The 16,304-nt window shown below is 41.8% G+C and overlaps 1 protein-coding gene across 1 annotated transcript in view; it reads left to right on the top strand.

The window, feature by feature from the left end:
* HECW1 (HECT, C2 and WW domain containing E3 ubiquitin protein ligase 1) overlaps positions 1 to 16,304 on the top strand; it is a 185,124-nt gene that overhangs the window by 104,103 nt on the left and 64,717 nt on the right. Inside the window, exons 7-10 of the mRNA XM_009889422.1 lie at positions 1,285 to 1,385; positions 2,647 to 4,014; positions 7,455 to 7,556; positions 12,950 to 13,100. Of these exons, the coding sequence (XP_009887724.1) occupies positions 1,285 to 1,385; positions 2,647 to 4,014; positions 7,455 to 7,556; positions 12,950 to 13,100 (1,722 nt within the window). The remainder of the gene's footprint in view (positions 1 to 1,284; positions 1,386 to 2,646; positions 4,015 to 7,454; positions 7,557 to 12,949; positions 13,101 to 16,304) is intronic.

The raw sequence follows: 16,304 nt of genomic DNA, 5'->3' as shown, positions 1-16,304 counted from the left end.
AGCTTGTTGGAAGTGGTTTTGAACAGCTGGTTCAGAAACTGGCTGTGATATTGACAGCTGAATCTACCAGAAGGGACTAAGCTATCTCCCTGCTTTTCAAGTAGGGAAGATTGAGTAGCTTTTTAGAAACCAGATGGAAAAGAACAGCTTGGGGAAGGTAGAGAGCCCTATAAGTGATATCATTGGCTTCCCTCTGTATGAGAAGATTTCTCACCATCTTCTGATTGTATCTTCCTATTTTACTTCCCTATTGTAAACACTGTATATCTAAGGATATACTTTGCCAAGAGCAGGGACTCCAACCTGCACCTAGATCTGGCTTAGTTTTAATACCATAGTGGCTTTTAAATCTCGGGCAAGCTCGATGAGATGTGTACATACACACAAGTTGAGAAAGATCATACACAAATCTTGAGATTGTCTCATTTATATGAGTTTCTGATGCATGTGAAACTATCCTAGCAAATATATTGGGCCCTACTGGAAGTGAACGATGTTTCTTCAAAAGATGTATAAATATTACTATTTAGTGAACCATTTACACTCAAAAAATGCTTTGCAAAGATTGATTCAGCCTCATTTTGGGCAACTGGGAAGTTAATCTCTTCTATAGTTTCATTCTGTTCTGAGGGGTGGATGAAGTGTGGCAAAGGGAGGGACCTGCACAAGGACAGAATGGAGTCATTGATCAACCTTGTCAGGAAGGTGTTCTCCTGATATTTCAGCTTCATAGAGGTAAGAGGGGTGGAAAGAGATGAAGAGCAGTCATTCAGCCAGTTTGAGAAGAGAAGGTGGTAAGCGGGGACTGGCCTGTACAGGATTTTGAAAGAAAGGACAGGAAAGCTGAATTTTACGCAGATGGTGAAGGGAAGGAAATACAGAAATGCAAGGTTCTACGGAAGGGTAGATATGGTCAGATCAGCAAGGAAGTGAAGTCTTGTCATAACAGCTGAAGTGGGAGTTGTTTGCTTCCCATGTCAATATTTTCATACCCATACTGCAGAAGTTCCATTCCCACCGTTTTCTCTCTATATATGCATACATGCTTGTGTATCCCAGAAGCCTGTCTTATTCACTGACTCAGCTGTTCCATTGTAATTGAAGACATTGTCCTCTCCTTCTCTGCCATTTGTTCTCTTGTATGCAAGTCAACATGCCCTCATGGCTGGGTTAAATAGCCTTTAAAAACCATTATGTATTTTCGTAGGACACAGCAGCTTTATCTATGCACAGTAGACATTGGGTAGGTTATAGTCTATTGTGACGATATCTGTTTTCTTTCAGGGACAGGGTTGTAAGCTACACTCTGGGTCGCAGGCTTCCTACAGATCATGTCAGTGGCCAGCTGCAGTTCCGATTTGAGATAACTTCTTCCATCCATCCAGGTAATTCTCAGTCTTAACCCATCATTTATTTAGCTCTTTTTTTTTTTTTTTTTTTTTTGCTTTGCGTTCTTTCTCCTCAGAAATCTGAATTCGTTCCTGGCTGCTCTGGGACTTTAGGTACAGTCATGAGCAAAGGAAAGTGTATAAAGTCCCCGGTCACAGGATGCATCGTGAGTTGCAACTTATTCCCTGTTTCCCCTTAGCTTAGAGCTACTGGTGTCTTGTATCCCCCTGTTCTTGGCTGCTTCAAATATTTTGCCACATCACTGGGAGAGAAGAGGGTAGAAAACTAAATTCCCATCTGCTTCTCTATCACCTGTCCTGGGGAAGTGCTAGATGGGCTGTTATCTGTAGAGTCACCTGTATTTGAGCACTTCATAAGTAAAAATGGAGAATGTAATAGTAGAGATGATTAGAAACTTTCTCATTTTGATTATTTTTAATGAAAAAAGTAAAACAAAAAATGATTCAGTGTTCCTCGCCTTTCCTCCCTTCTGGTTTGGTTTTGGTTCACGTTTTCTTGTAGTTATTAGGAAGTCACTGTCATGATGGTGTAAGTTTGAACCTTGGTTTTCATGTCACAGTCTCAACAGAATTGCTCAGGGACTTTTTGGCTCTCTGTGGTAGTGCCATCTCAGGTACACTTTGTCAAGCCAACGGCAGCTGCATTAGTGGTTGGAAATCATGACCTGCCTCTTGCTGGAAAACCCTGACTTCCTATCTGTTGACCATTTGGATGTCATGAAAGAGCTCGGGTTGTCTGGAGTCCGGGAGGAGGTGTTACAGATGAGGATCACATCGAAGGATGTTAGGGGAAAATTTCCACCTTTCAGGGGCGTGAAAAATAGTTTTTTTAAGTTCACTGTTGTGGAGTTCTGTCAGCTTCAGCATAACAAGAAAAATGTCATTAAAACCTCAGGGAATGCTTCCTTGTCATTCCCATGATATTCCCTCCAATGCCAGTTGGCTCAAAGAGGAGTTTCAAGAAGGTGTTAGCTTCGGTTATGCTGCAAGGAGGCAAGGTGCTGCATACAAATTACCATCATGATTGTTAAATCCACTGTACAGAGATGGCCTAGAAAAAAAAAAAATAATCAGTATTTCCTGATAGTTGCTCAGTTGCCCACTCATTTCACACTGTAATTTATGCTTTTAATTTTCTCAGATTGCTGTGGATGCCTGTGCCCCCACAGCCAAGCTTTTGGTTCAGTCAACACTTCTTGTTAAAGGAGTAAGTAATTTCTTTTCCTGTCTCATACAGATGATGAAGAGGTCTCCATTAGTGCAGATGCTGAGCCAGCAGACCTCCAGGAAAGCCCTGTGAACAATCCCACAGAGGAAAGCCTCGGTGAGCCTCCATGCATCAACACAGTGACCTCAGAAAGTACAGCTCCAGAACAGCTAAATGGATACAGTGTGAACAGTGTCGATAGCCCAGGGGCTGTCAAACCACCTGGGGAAGTCAACCAGAACAGCTTAAATGAAGAGCTAGCAGGAGATGGGGAGGTTGATGCGGTGCCAGTTCCTGAGCCCTTGGAATCCATCCCAGGAGAAGTGCTGCCTTCTTTGAGTGCTACGGACCTCACGGAGCAGCTGGCTCTACTGGCTTGCATGTCTCCTCCTGAGACTGAAGTTAGGGAAAATAACAAAGTCAATTCTGGTACTCAGGGAGATGATGGAGTCTTGACCAGCGTAGAAGCATTAGATATTGATGAGGTGAGTGCAGATGTGCATGCTGGCAAGGACCTAGAGAAGAGTCAGGAAGAAGAAGGGGCTTCAGCCCAGGAGGAGGAAGATAACAAGCTACAGCTGAGGACCACAGCAAAGAGGAAAAACAGGCCATGTTCCCTGCCTGTGTCTGAACTTGAAACAGTCATAGCTTCTGCGTGCGGTGAGCCAGAGACCCCTCGCACACACTACATACGGATCCACAACCTGCTCCACAGCTTGCCCTCAGCACAGATGAGCAGCGATGGGGAAGAAGAGCAAGATGGTGGCAACGGTGGGGAGAATGATGAGGAGTCTACAGTCAAGGAGGCGTTGGAGAAGGAGGTGGTTAGTGAGAGTGAGACAGTGGCAGCAGAGCCTCCTCTGGAAAATGAGGCTGAAGAGAACTTCAGCCAGAGCACGGTGCCGCCTGGGACCTTGGATGAGCAACTCTCGGACCTAAATGATGGGCTGTTAGATGGGGAACACCCCAGGACAGGAAGCGAGAGCGAGTCGAGCTCCAGGCCCAATGGTGACAATGAATGCGATGCGTGCGACACCTCTTGCTACAGCCCCTCTTGCTACAGCACTTCCTGCTACAGTACCTCCTGCTACAGCACTTCTTGCTACAGCACCTCCTGTTATGACAGTAACAATCGCTTCTCCAGCCATACCCGCTTCTCCTCCGTCGACAGTGCAAAGATTTCTGAGAGCACGGTCTTTTCCTCACAGGATGATGAGGAGGAGGAGAACAGTGCTTTTGAGTCAGTGCCAGATTCAGTACAGAGCCCTGAGCTGGACAGGGAGCAAGTGGATGGCTCCTCCCAGTGGCCAGATGAACTAGTAGCTCATGGTGGGAATCCACAAAGAGCCACAGAGGGTCTAGACACCCCAATAGCAGGTCCAAGCAGCAGAAGAGAAGGTTAGATCCTGAGAATCGATGCGCTGAGCAACCCTGATTATCTGGATGTCACAGAAGGCATCAGATAATCGCGGTTTCAGATAGCTCACGGTTTATTTTGTACAAATTTGGGGGCTGTGAGCTGGGCCAGGTATCACGGAGGGTTGGATAATTGAGCCTGTCCATAAAAATCCCAGCAAAACCAAATAAATCAGATGAGGAGTTTTTTATATATGGATTCCTGTAGCTATATATGCATGTCGTGGTTTGGGCTAGGCTGCCCATTAAAACCAGGACAGTGCATCATTATAAAATCAAGATTAGCTACTGTAGTTATGTGGCAGATCAGCATTATCACATCCACCAACTCATTCTTTATTTCCTGGGATTGTTCCATTTCATATATCTGATGTGCTGCCATGTCTCTGATAGTCAGTGAGAGGACCAGCTTGTACTTGTCAAGGGGCAGATATGCTGATTTACACCAGCTAAAGACCTGGGCCAGTGTCTGTATGTGATTGGTAGCCATGCACAGTCATAAGCATGGAGAACCCAGTTTTCTAGCCCAGTTTGTTCCAGTTCCCCAAGTACCAGAGAAATCTACCTCGGGTTTCACAGACCATAGGGCAACTCAACAGAGATTTTTTTTTTCCTTAGGTGCTTTGAAAATTTATTGAACAAAATTCTCATCTCCTTATCCTTACATACACAAGGAAGTAATTTTTTTGTCTTTGTAATTTAGGTACTGTTTTTCGCAATCCCTCTCAACCATTACCTCAAATTCCTTCCTTTAGTAATTCATTTTATGTTGTATGGAGTTACATGAAGGTGGGTTTGATCGCTCATCTTTTCTTCAGCTAGTGTATCATTTTTCTCCAGCTAAAGAAGTCAAGGCCTCAGCAGCAGCTGAGAAGTGTGCAGCAAGGTCAATAGGTAGTTTTTGCATTCCCAAATCCTGAGTCATTTGTCTCCCACAGTAAATGACACCAAATTAAAATGGCACCAAAAGGAAAACATGTTTGGGGATCACTGGGAAACCCCAACCAAAGTATCCTTCTACCTTTCCTCTCTCCATTACCAATTTATTTACCCTCTCCTTCCACTGCTATAGACCCTGCTGCAGCAGAAAGAAAGGTGTAAGGGTGGCCTCGCATGCTGGACTATGTAAAGGCTTTGTAGACAGCTGGGCCTGGGCAATTGTTCACTCTGCAGAGCAGAATCTACCCCAAAGAATTAAATTCTCAGAAGTGCTCAGAGGTATAGAAACCCATGGTTTCCTTCTTTGCTGGCGAGGGTCTTTGCGTGTGGACAGCGTTCATATGCAAGTATACCTATGGGGGCACGAGTGTGTGTGTGCGTGTGTGAGAGACCATGCTTAGAGATTTGATGGTTCTCTTGGACTGTGTGTACTTTTGAGAGGGGAATGTGTGGGGAGAGGGTGTCTTCTGCGTATAGATTCAGCACAGCTCCAACATCGTGCCTCTTGAGCCTGTCTAAAGGGCGCTGTGATGTTCACGGTGGCTTTGCTGTGATTAGTTGAGAAGAGAGCATGTCTGAATGGCAGCCTGGCTCTTAGCACTCTTTTGGTATCACCGGGGGTGATTCAGTAAACACACACCTTGCTTCATGACTTGGCAGCTGTTATAAATACAGTAGATGCGGTCACCTCCGTCCATTCCAGGTGACCGATACTACCATGCTTCCACTGGCTTGGCGTAAATGTCTTGACTAGGGGAGAGTCAATTATGGTGAGGTAAGTAAAGAAAAAAAGACGGATGATCTGGTAGCTGGTGCTACACCACCTGTAGTAACAGCACAATTTCTAAGGCTACAAGAGATGGACTTGTAGCACTGAGTAATAACTTACATAACTCTGCTGTCTGTTCAAAACATGCAGCAGATGTGACTGTGAGATACGCCTATACACAAGTGGTTTAATGAAGACATTTAACAGGCCATACGGTATCATCAGAGCACCTAGAAGAGGGAGTATTTTTGTCTAAGTAGTTTTTCTCACTTCTGGATGGTGTGAGATTTTTTTACGGTTTTATACAAAATTGGCTTCTGCCTTCTAGCTGTTGATTGTTTAAAGAAAAAACATACTTTTTGGTATTTTTTTTTTTTACATTTGATAGTTATATGTTTTGGTTTTTTTACAAAATGTTCATTCTTACGCTATTAAGGTTCTGACATTAAAGACAGGTAAACCAGCCAGCACACAGTGAGTTTGGCTTAGCTGAATGGTCTGATTTTTAATTTTGAAGTATCTTTGTGTCATTTTCTGGTGATGTTGGAAACACTAAGTATATTTTTTTCCCTAAGCTGCATCTTTCTGATGCATGTAAATGTTATGTTTATGCAATTAATTAACAGGCCCACCTGGAGCTGGAGGTTATAGAGAAAAACTGTTACCATGCAACATGAAAATGTGTTCATTAGTAGGATAAATTGTCCTGGTTTCTAAGGTTTTAAGGACAGATCAAGAAGGAATCTTAATTCTGGAACCTGTGTAGTTTTAACGTGCAGGTTCCTTATTCTCACAGTTAAGTCTAAAATCAGGAATGCTTTTTCATCCCTACTATAACTTCTTCGTTTCTTAAAGGATTCTATAAACATTGGCTGGATCTAAAGTTACTTGTTCCTTTCAGCAGAACATGAGTTTCAACACTTGCTTAGGTTTCATTTATTTCATATTTAGATATATAGACTTATATACAATATTAGTGTTTAAAAACTTCCTCTGCACTGTCTGCTGTGTGTCTCTCCTTCTTCTTTCCCTCTTCTGTATCTCAGGTCTTCTTTCTTTATCTCAGATGCTGACTATGTCTCACTATCTTTCGTCCTCCTCTTCTACCACCTGTCTCCTACCCGTTTCTGGTCCTTCTCTCATTCTCCTTCCTTCCACCCAAGATGGACTCTTTGAATTTTGAAAAATACCTATAGAAGGGGATGATCTTCTGCTTTGCAGAGACTGCAAAATCCTGCCATTTTGGTCCACTTACACACCCATTGATCTTTTGGAAAAGCAGAGAAAGATCCAAGGCAGCTTTTAGCCTCGTATTCCACTGATGGGATGAATTAAAAGTTGGAACCAGGATTTTGCAAGTTCCTGCCAATTTCTGCAGAAGCTTGAGTTTGATTGTACATGCACAGTATTTCTCAGAGATCAAGCCTGATTCTTCTCTCGCTTACACTTGTGTGTCTATGAGTCCAGAATCTGGCCCATAATAGTTTAGCATTGACTCAAACCTGAGATCAGACCCTTGACTGCATTATTTTAATAATTCTTTGGCATATGAGTTGTTATTAAAATAGTGCCTGAAAATAGGAATAATCAGAGCTGCTAGAACACCAGGCTAATGTATTTAAAAAATAATCACTTGTTTTACAGAAGCACGTTTTTTGAACCACATTGTGAAAACAGTGAATGACTGTCAATGTCTTGAATATCTCGTCCGTAGGTGATTGTCCTTTACTCCATAATTCTCAGCCAGTCAGCCAGCTTCCTTCTCTGAGGCCTGACCATCATCACTACCCAACTATCGATGAGCCTCTTCCACCAAGTAAGCTTTAGTTTTTTAATTTATTGCATTTTTCAGCTTTTCCTGTTAACTGAAACAGTGTAGAGGTCAGTATTTCTTTCTAAATAACCCCATCTGTTCTGTATATACATTCTCCAGAACGCAAGCAATATGCCCTTTTGTTTCCCTTATTTGATCCTGACTTCAAGTGTTGTCATGTTATTTTGGACAAGCTCCATAACCTCCCTCTGCCTTGGTCCATCTTCTTCCTTAGCTACCGTGAAATGAAAATATTTCCCTGTTTCCAGTCAGCGTGTTTAGACTGGAATGAGTGGGTATCTGTCAGGTGTCCCAGAAGCCTTACTATAAAGCCTTCTGGGTGGTGTATCAGCAAAATACTCTGATTTCTCTAGAACGTTTGTCTCCGCGTTTTCCATAACCACCTTCAAAGATGGTTTGGGATGGCAGTCCCTGTGGTTTGTCAGCTCTGCTTGCATGTCCAGCAGGAACCCTTTCACAGTCAGGATGCTCCTGGGATGGAAAGGTCCAAACCTGAGCAAAACCAGCAGAAGCAGGGAAAAAGGCAGCTCACGTAGAGTGGACTTGTTGTACTGTCTTTGAATTTGATAATCAGTGAATTTTATGTTCATTGTGGACTGTAATGGCGTCTGCAGTTGCGTTGGATAAAAATGAGAGGGTCTTAAATAGCGTGATTGATTAGCAGGCTGATAATATGGGATTTTTACCACCGAATCAACTGCTGGAGATGTTTTCACATGTCTCTGTAGCCTTTCGCTTGTGTACCCCTGGAGGATTACCCTGCTTTTTGTATTGGCGTGAAGTGCCCAGCAGAGCGCACTCTATGCCCTGCAACGTGCTGCTGAACACCTTTCAACTTCAGCACATGATTTAACAACCTAAAATGTGCAGTGCCTCAGAAAAACAACCAGGCGTATAAACAAAGCACTCTATTTTTTTTTTCAAAGCCCATGTAGGCAACACACTTACTTGGCCTATGGTGCCCTTGACAAATAATTCATCGTTTACCAACCGTGCTGTCGGTATTCCCTAAGCCGAAAATAGCCCCAATGCTGGCGTCAGCTGCACAGTAGCATGAATGATTCAAATGCCTTTAGCCCAGTGAAGTCTTGTTAGAGTCCCACCGTGGGTTGCCAGTGAATGATGAAATGGGAACGGTTACCTCTGTAAGAGGCAAACATTTCTCTTCCTCCCACTCTTACCTCAACACTTTGTGAATAGAGCACATTCCCCATTAGATGACTTAATGATAGGACACTGACACCAGCTCAGGTAAACAAAACATACTGTGAATTTGTTCCATATTCTTCCGTCGCCAATTTAATACATTTTTCTTCTTTCTTACAATTATCCTCAAAAGGCAAGTATTTCTACCATTGGTTTTCACAAATGCCTTCACAAAAGGGTTTAAGGACATGAAATGCAATGTGTGATGATACAATACAGAAGTTATATCCCTTTGTAGAATTTCGTTTTAGCATTTGCATATAACATCATTTTTACAATGAAGGCTGATACTGTGGGTTTAAGTATGTTGATCTTAATAGGAACAGACAGTACTAAGTTAATGTTGCTGGGGAAAAAGTTGAATTGTATAATATCACCTAGGAAGCTGTTTCCAAAAACTCTTCATGAAATGTCAAGGTAATTTTAAAATAAAAACTATAGCCTTAATCTAGAAACGTCTCTTCTTCTGGCATTCAGTATCACTATCTCAGTGCCTTTAATGCCTCGTAATCCTAGATAAATAGTTTTCAATAATGTGAAAAGAAGAAACTTTATATTTTAAACCTGATTTATATGACCAAAGCTGGCTTACTTCTCACATGCAGCATTAGCTTCCATCCATAAGTAAAGCTGAAGATAATTTACCAGTGCTGCAATTTCAGCATTGACTGGTTTTAGTTTGGTCATGGAGAATCTTCTGGACAGTCGTCTTTGTCATTTGAATAGTTTTCTGAATAACTTTGTTTAATCATAACCCCACAACAGTTGGTCTCAGGGAAGAAATTTAATTTCAGACGGTTTTATTTAGGAAAGTAAGGTAGAACAGGTTCATTATTTATGTAGGAATGTCATAATGACCAGTCTGAATGTTAAGGCCTATACGAGATTGACATAAGATTTGCAGAGTTTGTATGGCCTCATGACGGCATTAATAGTCACCCCTTATTATGCCTGTGTTTGCTAGTAGTGCTGGAAACCCTACAGAACTACAGCCAAGAAAAATATATGTGCCCAGTTCAGAACTGCTCTTTGCCGAAGGTGTGGCTGAGCTCGGAAAGGAAAAGACAGCGTATTTACTTTGCCCTGCCAGGATTATGGTCCTGCCAGAAAAAGTTGCGTCTTCTGGTATAAATCAGAGCAGTTTCAGAGGCTGCTGTGAAATATGACTCAGCTGATGGAGGGGGATCGCTGGAGAACAGAACCAGTACTGTCCTGTCCCCAGCCTGTGCTCCAGCATGCTCTTACTGTGCAGGTTAGATGGAGGTTAGTCTCTGTTGTAGTCACAGTCTTATTTTGCTTGAAAAACCAACAAAAGACCCTGAGGAGATTTGGCTGCTTCGTAGATCACCTATGCCCCTGAAGGAGCATGAAGGGACTTCAGCACAGCTCAGAAGCAGAGTTCTGTCTGTCAGTTCACCTGTCAGCCTGTTCGTCTCTCTGTGCAGGTATCCATCCATCTGTCCCCAAATCTGGTATCATATGCAGCTTCAGTGACTTGTGTGACTTAAATGTTGTCTTGTGGGAAGGCAGAAAGTGCATCTGCCACCTGTGTACAACGAAAGTATCGGCACCTGCCGCCCTCTGACAGTCTTCCCAGATGACCAAGAAAAAGAAGAGTTATTCAGCTGATTAGAAATGCTGTTGCAAGGAGCAGTACTGCTACAGGTTTCTCAAAAGCCATGGGACACACAGTTCCTAATATTTTAGCATGCCAGTGCAAGTGTAAGCCCATGGTTTCAGGTGTTTATACCCATAAAGCAACGAATAAAACAGCACTCACAGATAGGTGTAGTTCATGTCTGTACGTACTGCTGCTGTGTGTCTGACACATCCAACAGAAATAGGCGTCCTGAAGTTGTAATCCAGTCTGCGTCATCCTGACCTGATGTTTTCACGGTGATCTCCAAGCTCTGGACAGGTTCCGTTGCTGCTAGATTTCTAAGTATTATGCTTAGGAGCTTAGGAAGTCTGAGTTCCATTTAATTAGACAGACACTGCAACATAGCCTCTAGAGCCAGTAGTGCGCAGGGCTGGATTATGAGAAGCCCTTGTTTGACTGTGTAATTGGGTGGTATTATTCTTACTAAGTGTCCATCAGTGGACTTCAGACCAATATGACCAGTTGGTGTCTTCTGTAGGCTGTCTGGTGTGTGGATCTATAGCATTGCCTACAACCCTCTAATTATCCACCAACCTTTACTACTCTCAACTCCCTACGTGTATATTACAATAGTGTGGGGTGAGGCTAGGATTTGTCCTTTGCCAGACAACAGCAGGGAAAACGAAGGTCTTTCTGACATTAAGGTACAACATGTCACCTTTAATCTGGCCAAGATTATTTCCTTGAGGATATTGCAGATAACGCATAGCTCCAGAAGGACCATTCCCCACCCACGGTGGTACAGCTGCCACCCATGGCAGTGTGCTCAGCAAGGCTCTGGCCTTCAGCCTGCCTTATGCATCAGTCTGATTTCCTTCAATGTGGATCTGTTGTACTTGATGTGCTGGTTTTCACTGTCTTAATTTTTAGACATTGTTTTTGCAAAGCTGTGGTCTTGTTCTTGAAACAGCTACAACATCCTTGGGAAAGTTTACCTGGTGGAAGGAAGAGAGAGTCCTTTCCTTAAAATTATATAGTGATGTTCACAGCGAGAGACACTATGTGTGTACCTGTGTTATGACTATAGATTTTGCATCTGTCAGGACTGAGGAACTTAAAGCCAACTTTGAAAGAAATAACGCACGTGCATATGGCTCTTGTTGGTTTGGAGTCTTACAGAAAATTCCTCCAAGGACTCCCAGTGCCCATCTTTTAAGGTTTGTGGGATTAACATATCAGGGGCAGCCAGCCATAGACTTAAGACAGCCTACTACACTTAGCTGGGACTAGCCCAGATATGAGAACTGAGTTTAGCCAGGGCTAACATTCAGGGGATGGGAACTAGTCATGAAGAATCAGTTTCCAGATACAGCAGGAGGAGGAACAATTTCAGTCCTATTCTTAGAGAGTGGGAGATAAAATACATGAAGTATGAAATGCAGCTGCTCTTGAATTTGATTATAGAAAACCGTAGAAGAAGAAATGGACTCATCAGGGAGGAGGGTATCAGAGTAAGAGTATGAGAATAAGAGGAAGTGTTTGCCCCCAAAGGTAATCACCATATGTGGATTTTTGTGTGAATGTGAGTGAGGTTTGTATAAACACGTGTAGAAAGTATGTGCATATATTTACATAAATATGTCATCACCTGATGGATCACGTAGAAATACAAAGCTAGCAAGTCTAATTTACATCACTACTTCATACATCCCAACCAATTTGATATGTGACTTTGCTAGCTAACTCACTTCTGAATTTCTCCTGTTCCAAGCACTTTTTTTATCAACATTACCATTTTCCACAAGCCATCGTAAACCAAATAACTTTCAGTTTTCAGTCATGGGGCAACTTAAACATTAGTAGGAAACAATAGTGATGGAAGGCTCGATATTATGCTGCAAACTTTTGATCTAGTTGGCATTCATCAGAGCAATAGAGTTACAATTCTCGTCAGAGATGAGATTTCTAAGGATATGTCCAACCAGGCTGTGATCAGTTTTCACGGGAGCCTTTAATTGCTGTATGGTATCCTTTGAAGCCACTTCATAAAAGAGAGAGCGATGAATCATGTTTGTTCTGAACACATAACAAAAAAGAAAACATGGGATTTGCCATATTGTTTCAGATGTAATCCGTTTCTACTAAGGGTCGGTTCTATGTGGCTACCTCGACCTGCAATGAATCCAACCAATTAGTATTACTAATTGTAAAATTATCCAGCCCTTTAAAAAAATGTAGCCACTATGTCACTTGTTTTTCATAGTCTATGGTAGTGAATTCCATAGGCTACACATGTGCTGTGTGTGAAATGTTTATGTATATGCATATACTGCATATACATATATATAGACAAGCACATAGTATATATACACAGTTGAATGTATACTTTGAATATATACGCATAATATATATTCCACGCATGTAGACTATATTTATCTATAGTATCTCTTGCGTGTATATACCCTGTCTGTGTATATGTATGTGTGTGTGTATATCTGTCTTCCGCATTTAGGTTTTCTGGAAGGCATCACACTGACAGCATCACCCCTTCCTTTTTTTCCAACCCTAGATTGGGAAGCTCGGATAGACAGCCACGGCAGGGTGTTCTACGTTGATCATGTCAACCGAACCACGACATGGCAGCGCCCCACAGCCGCAGCAACGCCAGATGGGATCCACAGGTCTGGCTCCATACAGCAAATGGAGCAGCTGAACCGACGGTGAGCACTTGCACCAATATTCCTTTGAGATCTGCGCTTCCCTTTTTCCACACTGCCCCACTGGCTTCCTTCCTTCCCCCGTGCATCACATTGGCTCCCTGAGGATTTATCTTTCCTCCTTGTCCAAGTCAATCTACGTGTTCCTGTCCCTACTGCTGATGTCTTTCAGCCTGCTGGTGTGCCTCTGGTACCCAAACTTGCCCACATGAGAAGTGCTGTTGAGTGAAAGATGTTGCAAAACATTTCAAACAGCGGGAAGAAGCTTTTGGAAAACTTCTTTGAAATGGCTCCGAGAAGGGAAGGAAGTGTTCTTCCAAAAGTTGGAGTCACTTTTGCTATTTAACCGTAAGAGTGGTATCGATGGGTTGGCATCTAGTGTTAGAGGTTTCTGAGCTGACTGCTACTGAAATAGTGTTGCCGTATCAGTGTGGCATTGCTACTCAAGCTAATTAGGCCTGTTGAAAGGTCTGTCTCCTTTTCCAGGGCAGAGCACTGCTCTAATAGGACTGTGCACGTTTCTAGACATAGATCTGCTTAGTGTTGCATTGGGCCCTGTAAATCTGTCAGTTCATTCTGAGCTGGCTGAGATACCTCTTAACATCATGCACATTTTCCCTTTGTTTGACTAGTCCACACATAGATTTGGGTATCATTTCCTTCTTATGCTTCGGACTGAATTTAAGGGGAAGGAGAAAAAATAAACAATTGGTCAAAAATCCTCCCTTTTTACCTCAGAAAAGGTTATTTTTTTATTGCCTGTTTACTGTAATGATACGGTTTCTAGAAAAAGACAAGCAAAACTGCAATTATATTCTAATCATAGCATGCAAAATGCCACAAAACTTTTTTGGTCTTCTTTTCTGTGCTAAAAGAAGGATCTGCAGCTGAGAGAAAGATGCAGAGTGTCAAAGTACTCTTTTCAGAGTGCAAAATAGTTTGGGAGTTACTGAGCGTAAAGAGAACTGGGCCCTGAATGACAACGACAAGAAAGTTAATGTAACTTGGGGAGAGCAAGCCAGCGTTAATAAAATAGTTGTTTTGCAATGTAAGTTGACACCATTAACATATTCTTGAAGAATTTCTCCTTTTTTTACCAAAATTCATTATTCTGGATGGCATTTCATAACGTGTTATGTCTTGCAGAGGTGAAAGAGCCGCTCAGTATTTGTTTTCATTATAGCTTTCCTCAGAATGTGTCAAGCTACCATGTTAATATGGAAAAAAAAAACCAACCCTAAAGAAAGTGAACATTTAATGTAGGTTCTTTCAAGGGATTTACCTGACTTCTCTGCCATTTAGTGTTTGTCTATAAGAGGGATTTGGCCCATGTCAAAGTTCAGACTGTTTGGCTGAACACAACTGTATGTTGTGGACATATGGACATACATCAGCTTTTTTTTTTTTTTTTTTTCTTGAGGTTGAACTCACGTAAGTGCAGCACAACCAGGAAAGGAATAAGTGCTTGTGAGAGTCTGCATAGAAATTTACCATTCTGTTAGTTAACGCAGGTTAATCATTAAACCAGCTGTCTCAGCAGAAACTGAAGGGTAGGCATTGTCTTCGCGACCTCCTTGCTTCAGACTTTATTATTCCATGTTTTCATGCAGGCTGCCTGGCTTTCTTGGCTATGACGTGATTATCACTGGTTTGGGTTGGGAATTGACACTTAATAGGACTGACATTCTTTGAATCTCTCTATTTTTAGTATTCCCATATCCAATTACAAAGTGAGAAGTTTAGAGGGTTTCAGCAGTGGCATATCTCTCCTTACCAGAGTCCCATTGGAGACTCAACTCTTTGCAACTTAATAAACATGAACTGCCATGGCTTCTTGGGACAGAGGGAAAAAAGCTGATGATTCTCTACTGTCTGCCATAGATCTCTGTTGATTTGAGAAGTTGAATACAGAAGTCTCCTATTTGTTCCCAATTTGGGAATATTTCCTAAGATTCTAGTAAAAGAGATTCATATTGAATCTCTGAGCATTTGTCCAGTGGCAAGTCATTTCTGTATTTTCAACCTGGCTGTTACAATTTTTTAAAATTGTTGTTGTCCTAAAGCTAATTTCAAATATTTCATGTCTCCAGATTGTGAGGAAAACCACTTTTCATAAATGGTTATTATCAGCACTGTGGAGGATTGGGCTTTGTTTAGACACTCAGTTTAGCAATACTGTTTTGTTGTATTTCAAACTTCATTATTTGAAATGTTCTTCAGCCAACACACCTGAGAATCATTTTAGGTGAGGAAGCAGCAAACATAGACCTTGCTGATAGAATTAGCAGCAGAGTGAACTTTTGCTCTAACCTCGAACAAAATTTGGACTCAAAATCACTTAGCAATTTGAAAAAACTTGGCGAATTTCCTTTTTAAACCAATCTGTTCACTTTTCGGCTTCCTTGTTTCATTTGTGGAAGGGAATGGAAAGACCAAAATATTACAAGGAAGCTTGGTATTTCCAGCCCAGCCAAAACCACAGAGCTTTGGAAATCAGCTTGAAAAAAACTCCATAGCTGTGATTGAGCCTAGTCCTGCTTTCCTTCTGTGCTCCAAGCTTCCCATTAGCTGTACTAGCCACTTGAGGATACAGGGAATGCAAAACTGGAATCCAGGTGTTTGGCAAACTCCAAAGAAACATCCATGCTTCTTATTTTAAAGACTCTTGCTCATTTTCTACAACATTACCTGACTCGCTTACTTGTTAGCAAAGCAGATAAGAGCCACTGTTGTTTAAGTTCTGTTGGAAAGATGCTTAAGTATATCTAGACTTGTCTTTGGGCCGATTTAAAAGGTAATAAGTAACAAAAGAAATTATAACCAGAATAGTTAAGACAGCCACTTTCTAAACCTCCATTTCTTTGACAAATCACTTTGAAAGGAGACTGAAATTTCCAGAGGCATTCCCATAACTTTTACACTTTCAATGTTTTCTCCAATTACTTTGGCATTTTCTGGTATTTATATAAGATGATTTTATAGTATTGAGACCCAAAATAAAAGTGTCGCCTTTTGTTGGCATACAGCGAGTGTTACTCTTTAAGGTTTGCCAATAGGGATTTTCTACCTTCTAATTAAATTGAAGCTACAAGGGTTTTTTTTTATATGTGTGCTTACATCCCTTGATTATATGCACTTCTTTTTTTTCCTTCTTTTTTTTTTTCACCTTTCTGTTGCATGTGGGTGTTGTAAAACTCCTCCAGTACT

Source organism: Charadrius vociferus, unplaced genomic scaffold, assembly GCF_000708025.1.
Source record: "Charadrius vociferus isolate BGI_N301 unplaced genomic scaffold, ASM70802v2 scaffold97, whole genome shotgun sequence".
Taxonomy (NCBI): domain Eukaryota; kingdom Metazoa; phylum Chordata; class Aves; order Charadriiformes; family Charadriidae; genus Charadrius; species Charadrius vociferus.
The sequence above is the reverse complement of the archived record's forward strand: the minus strand, read 5'-3'. Positions and strand labels throughout refer to the sequence as shown.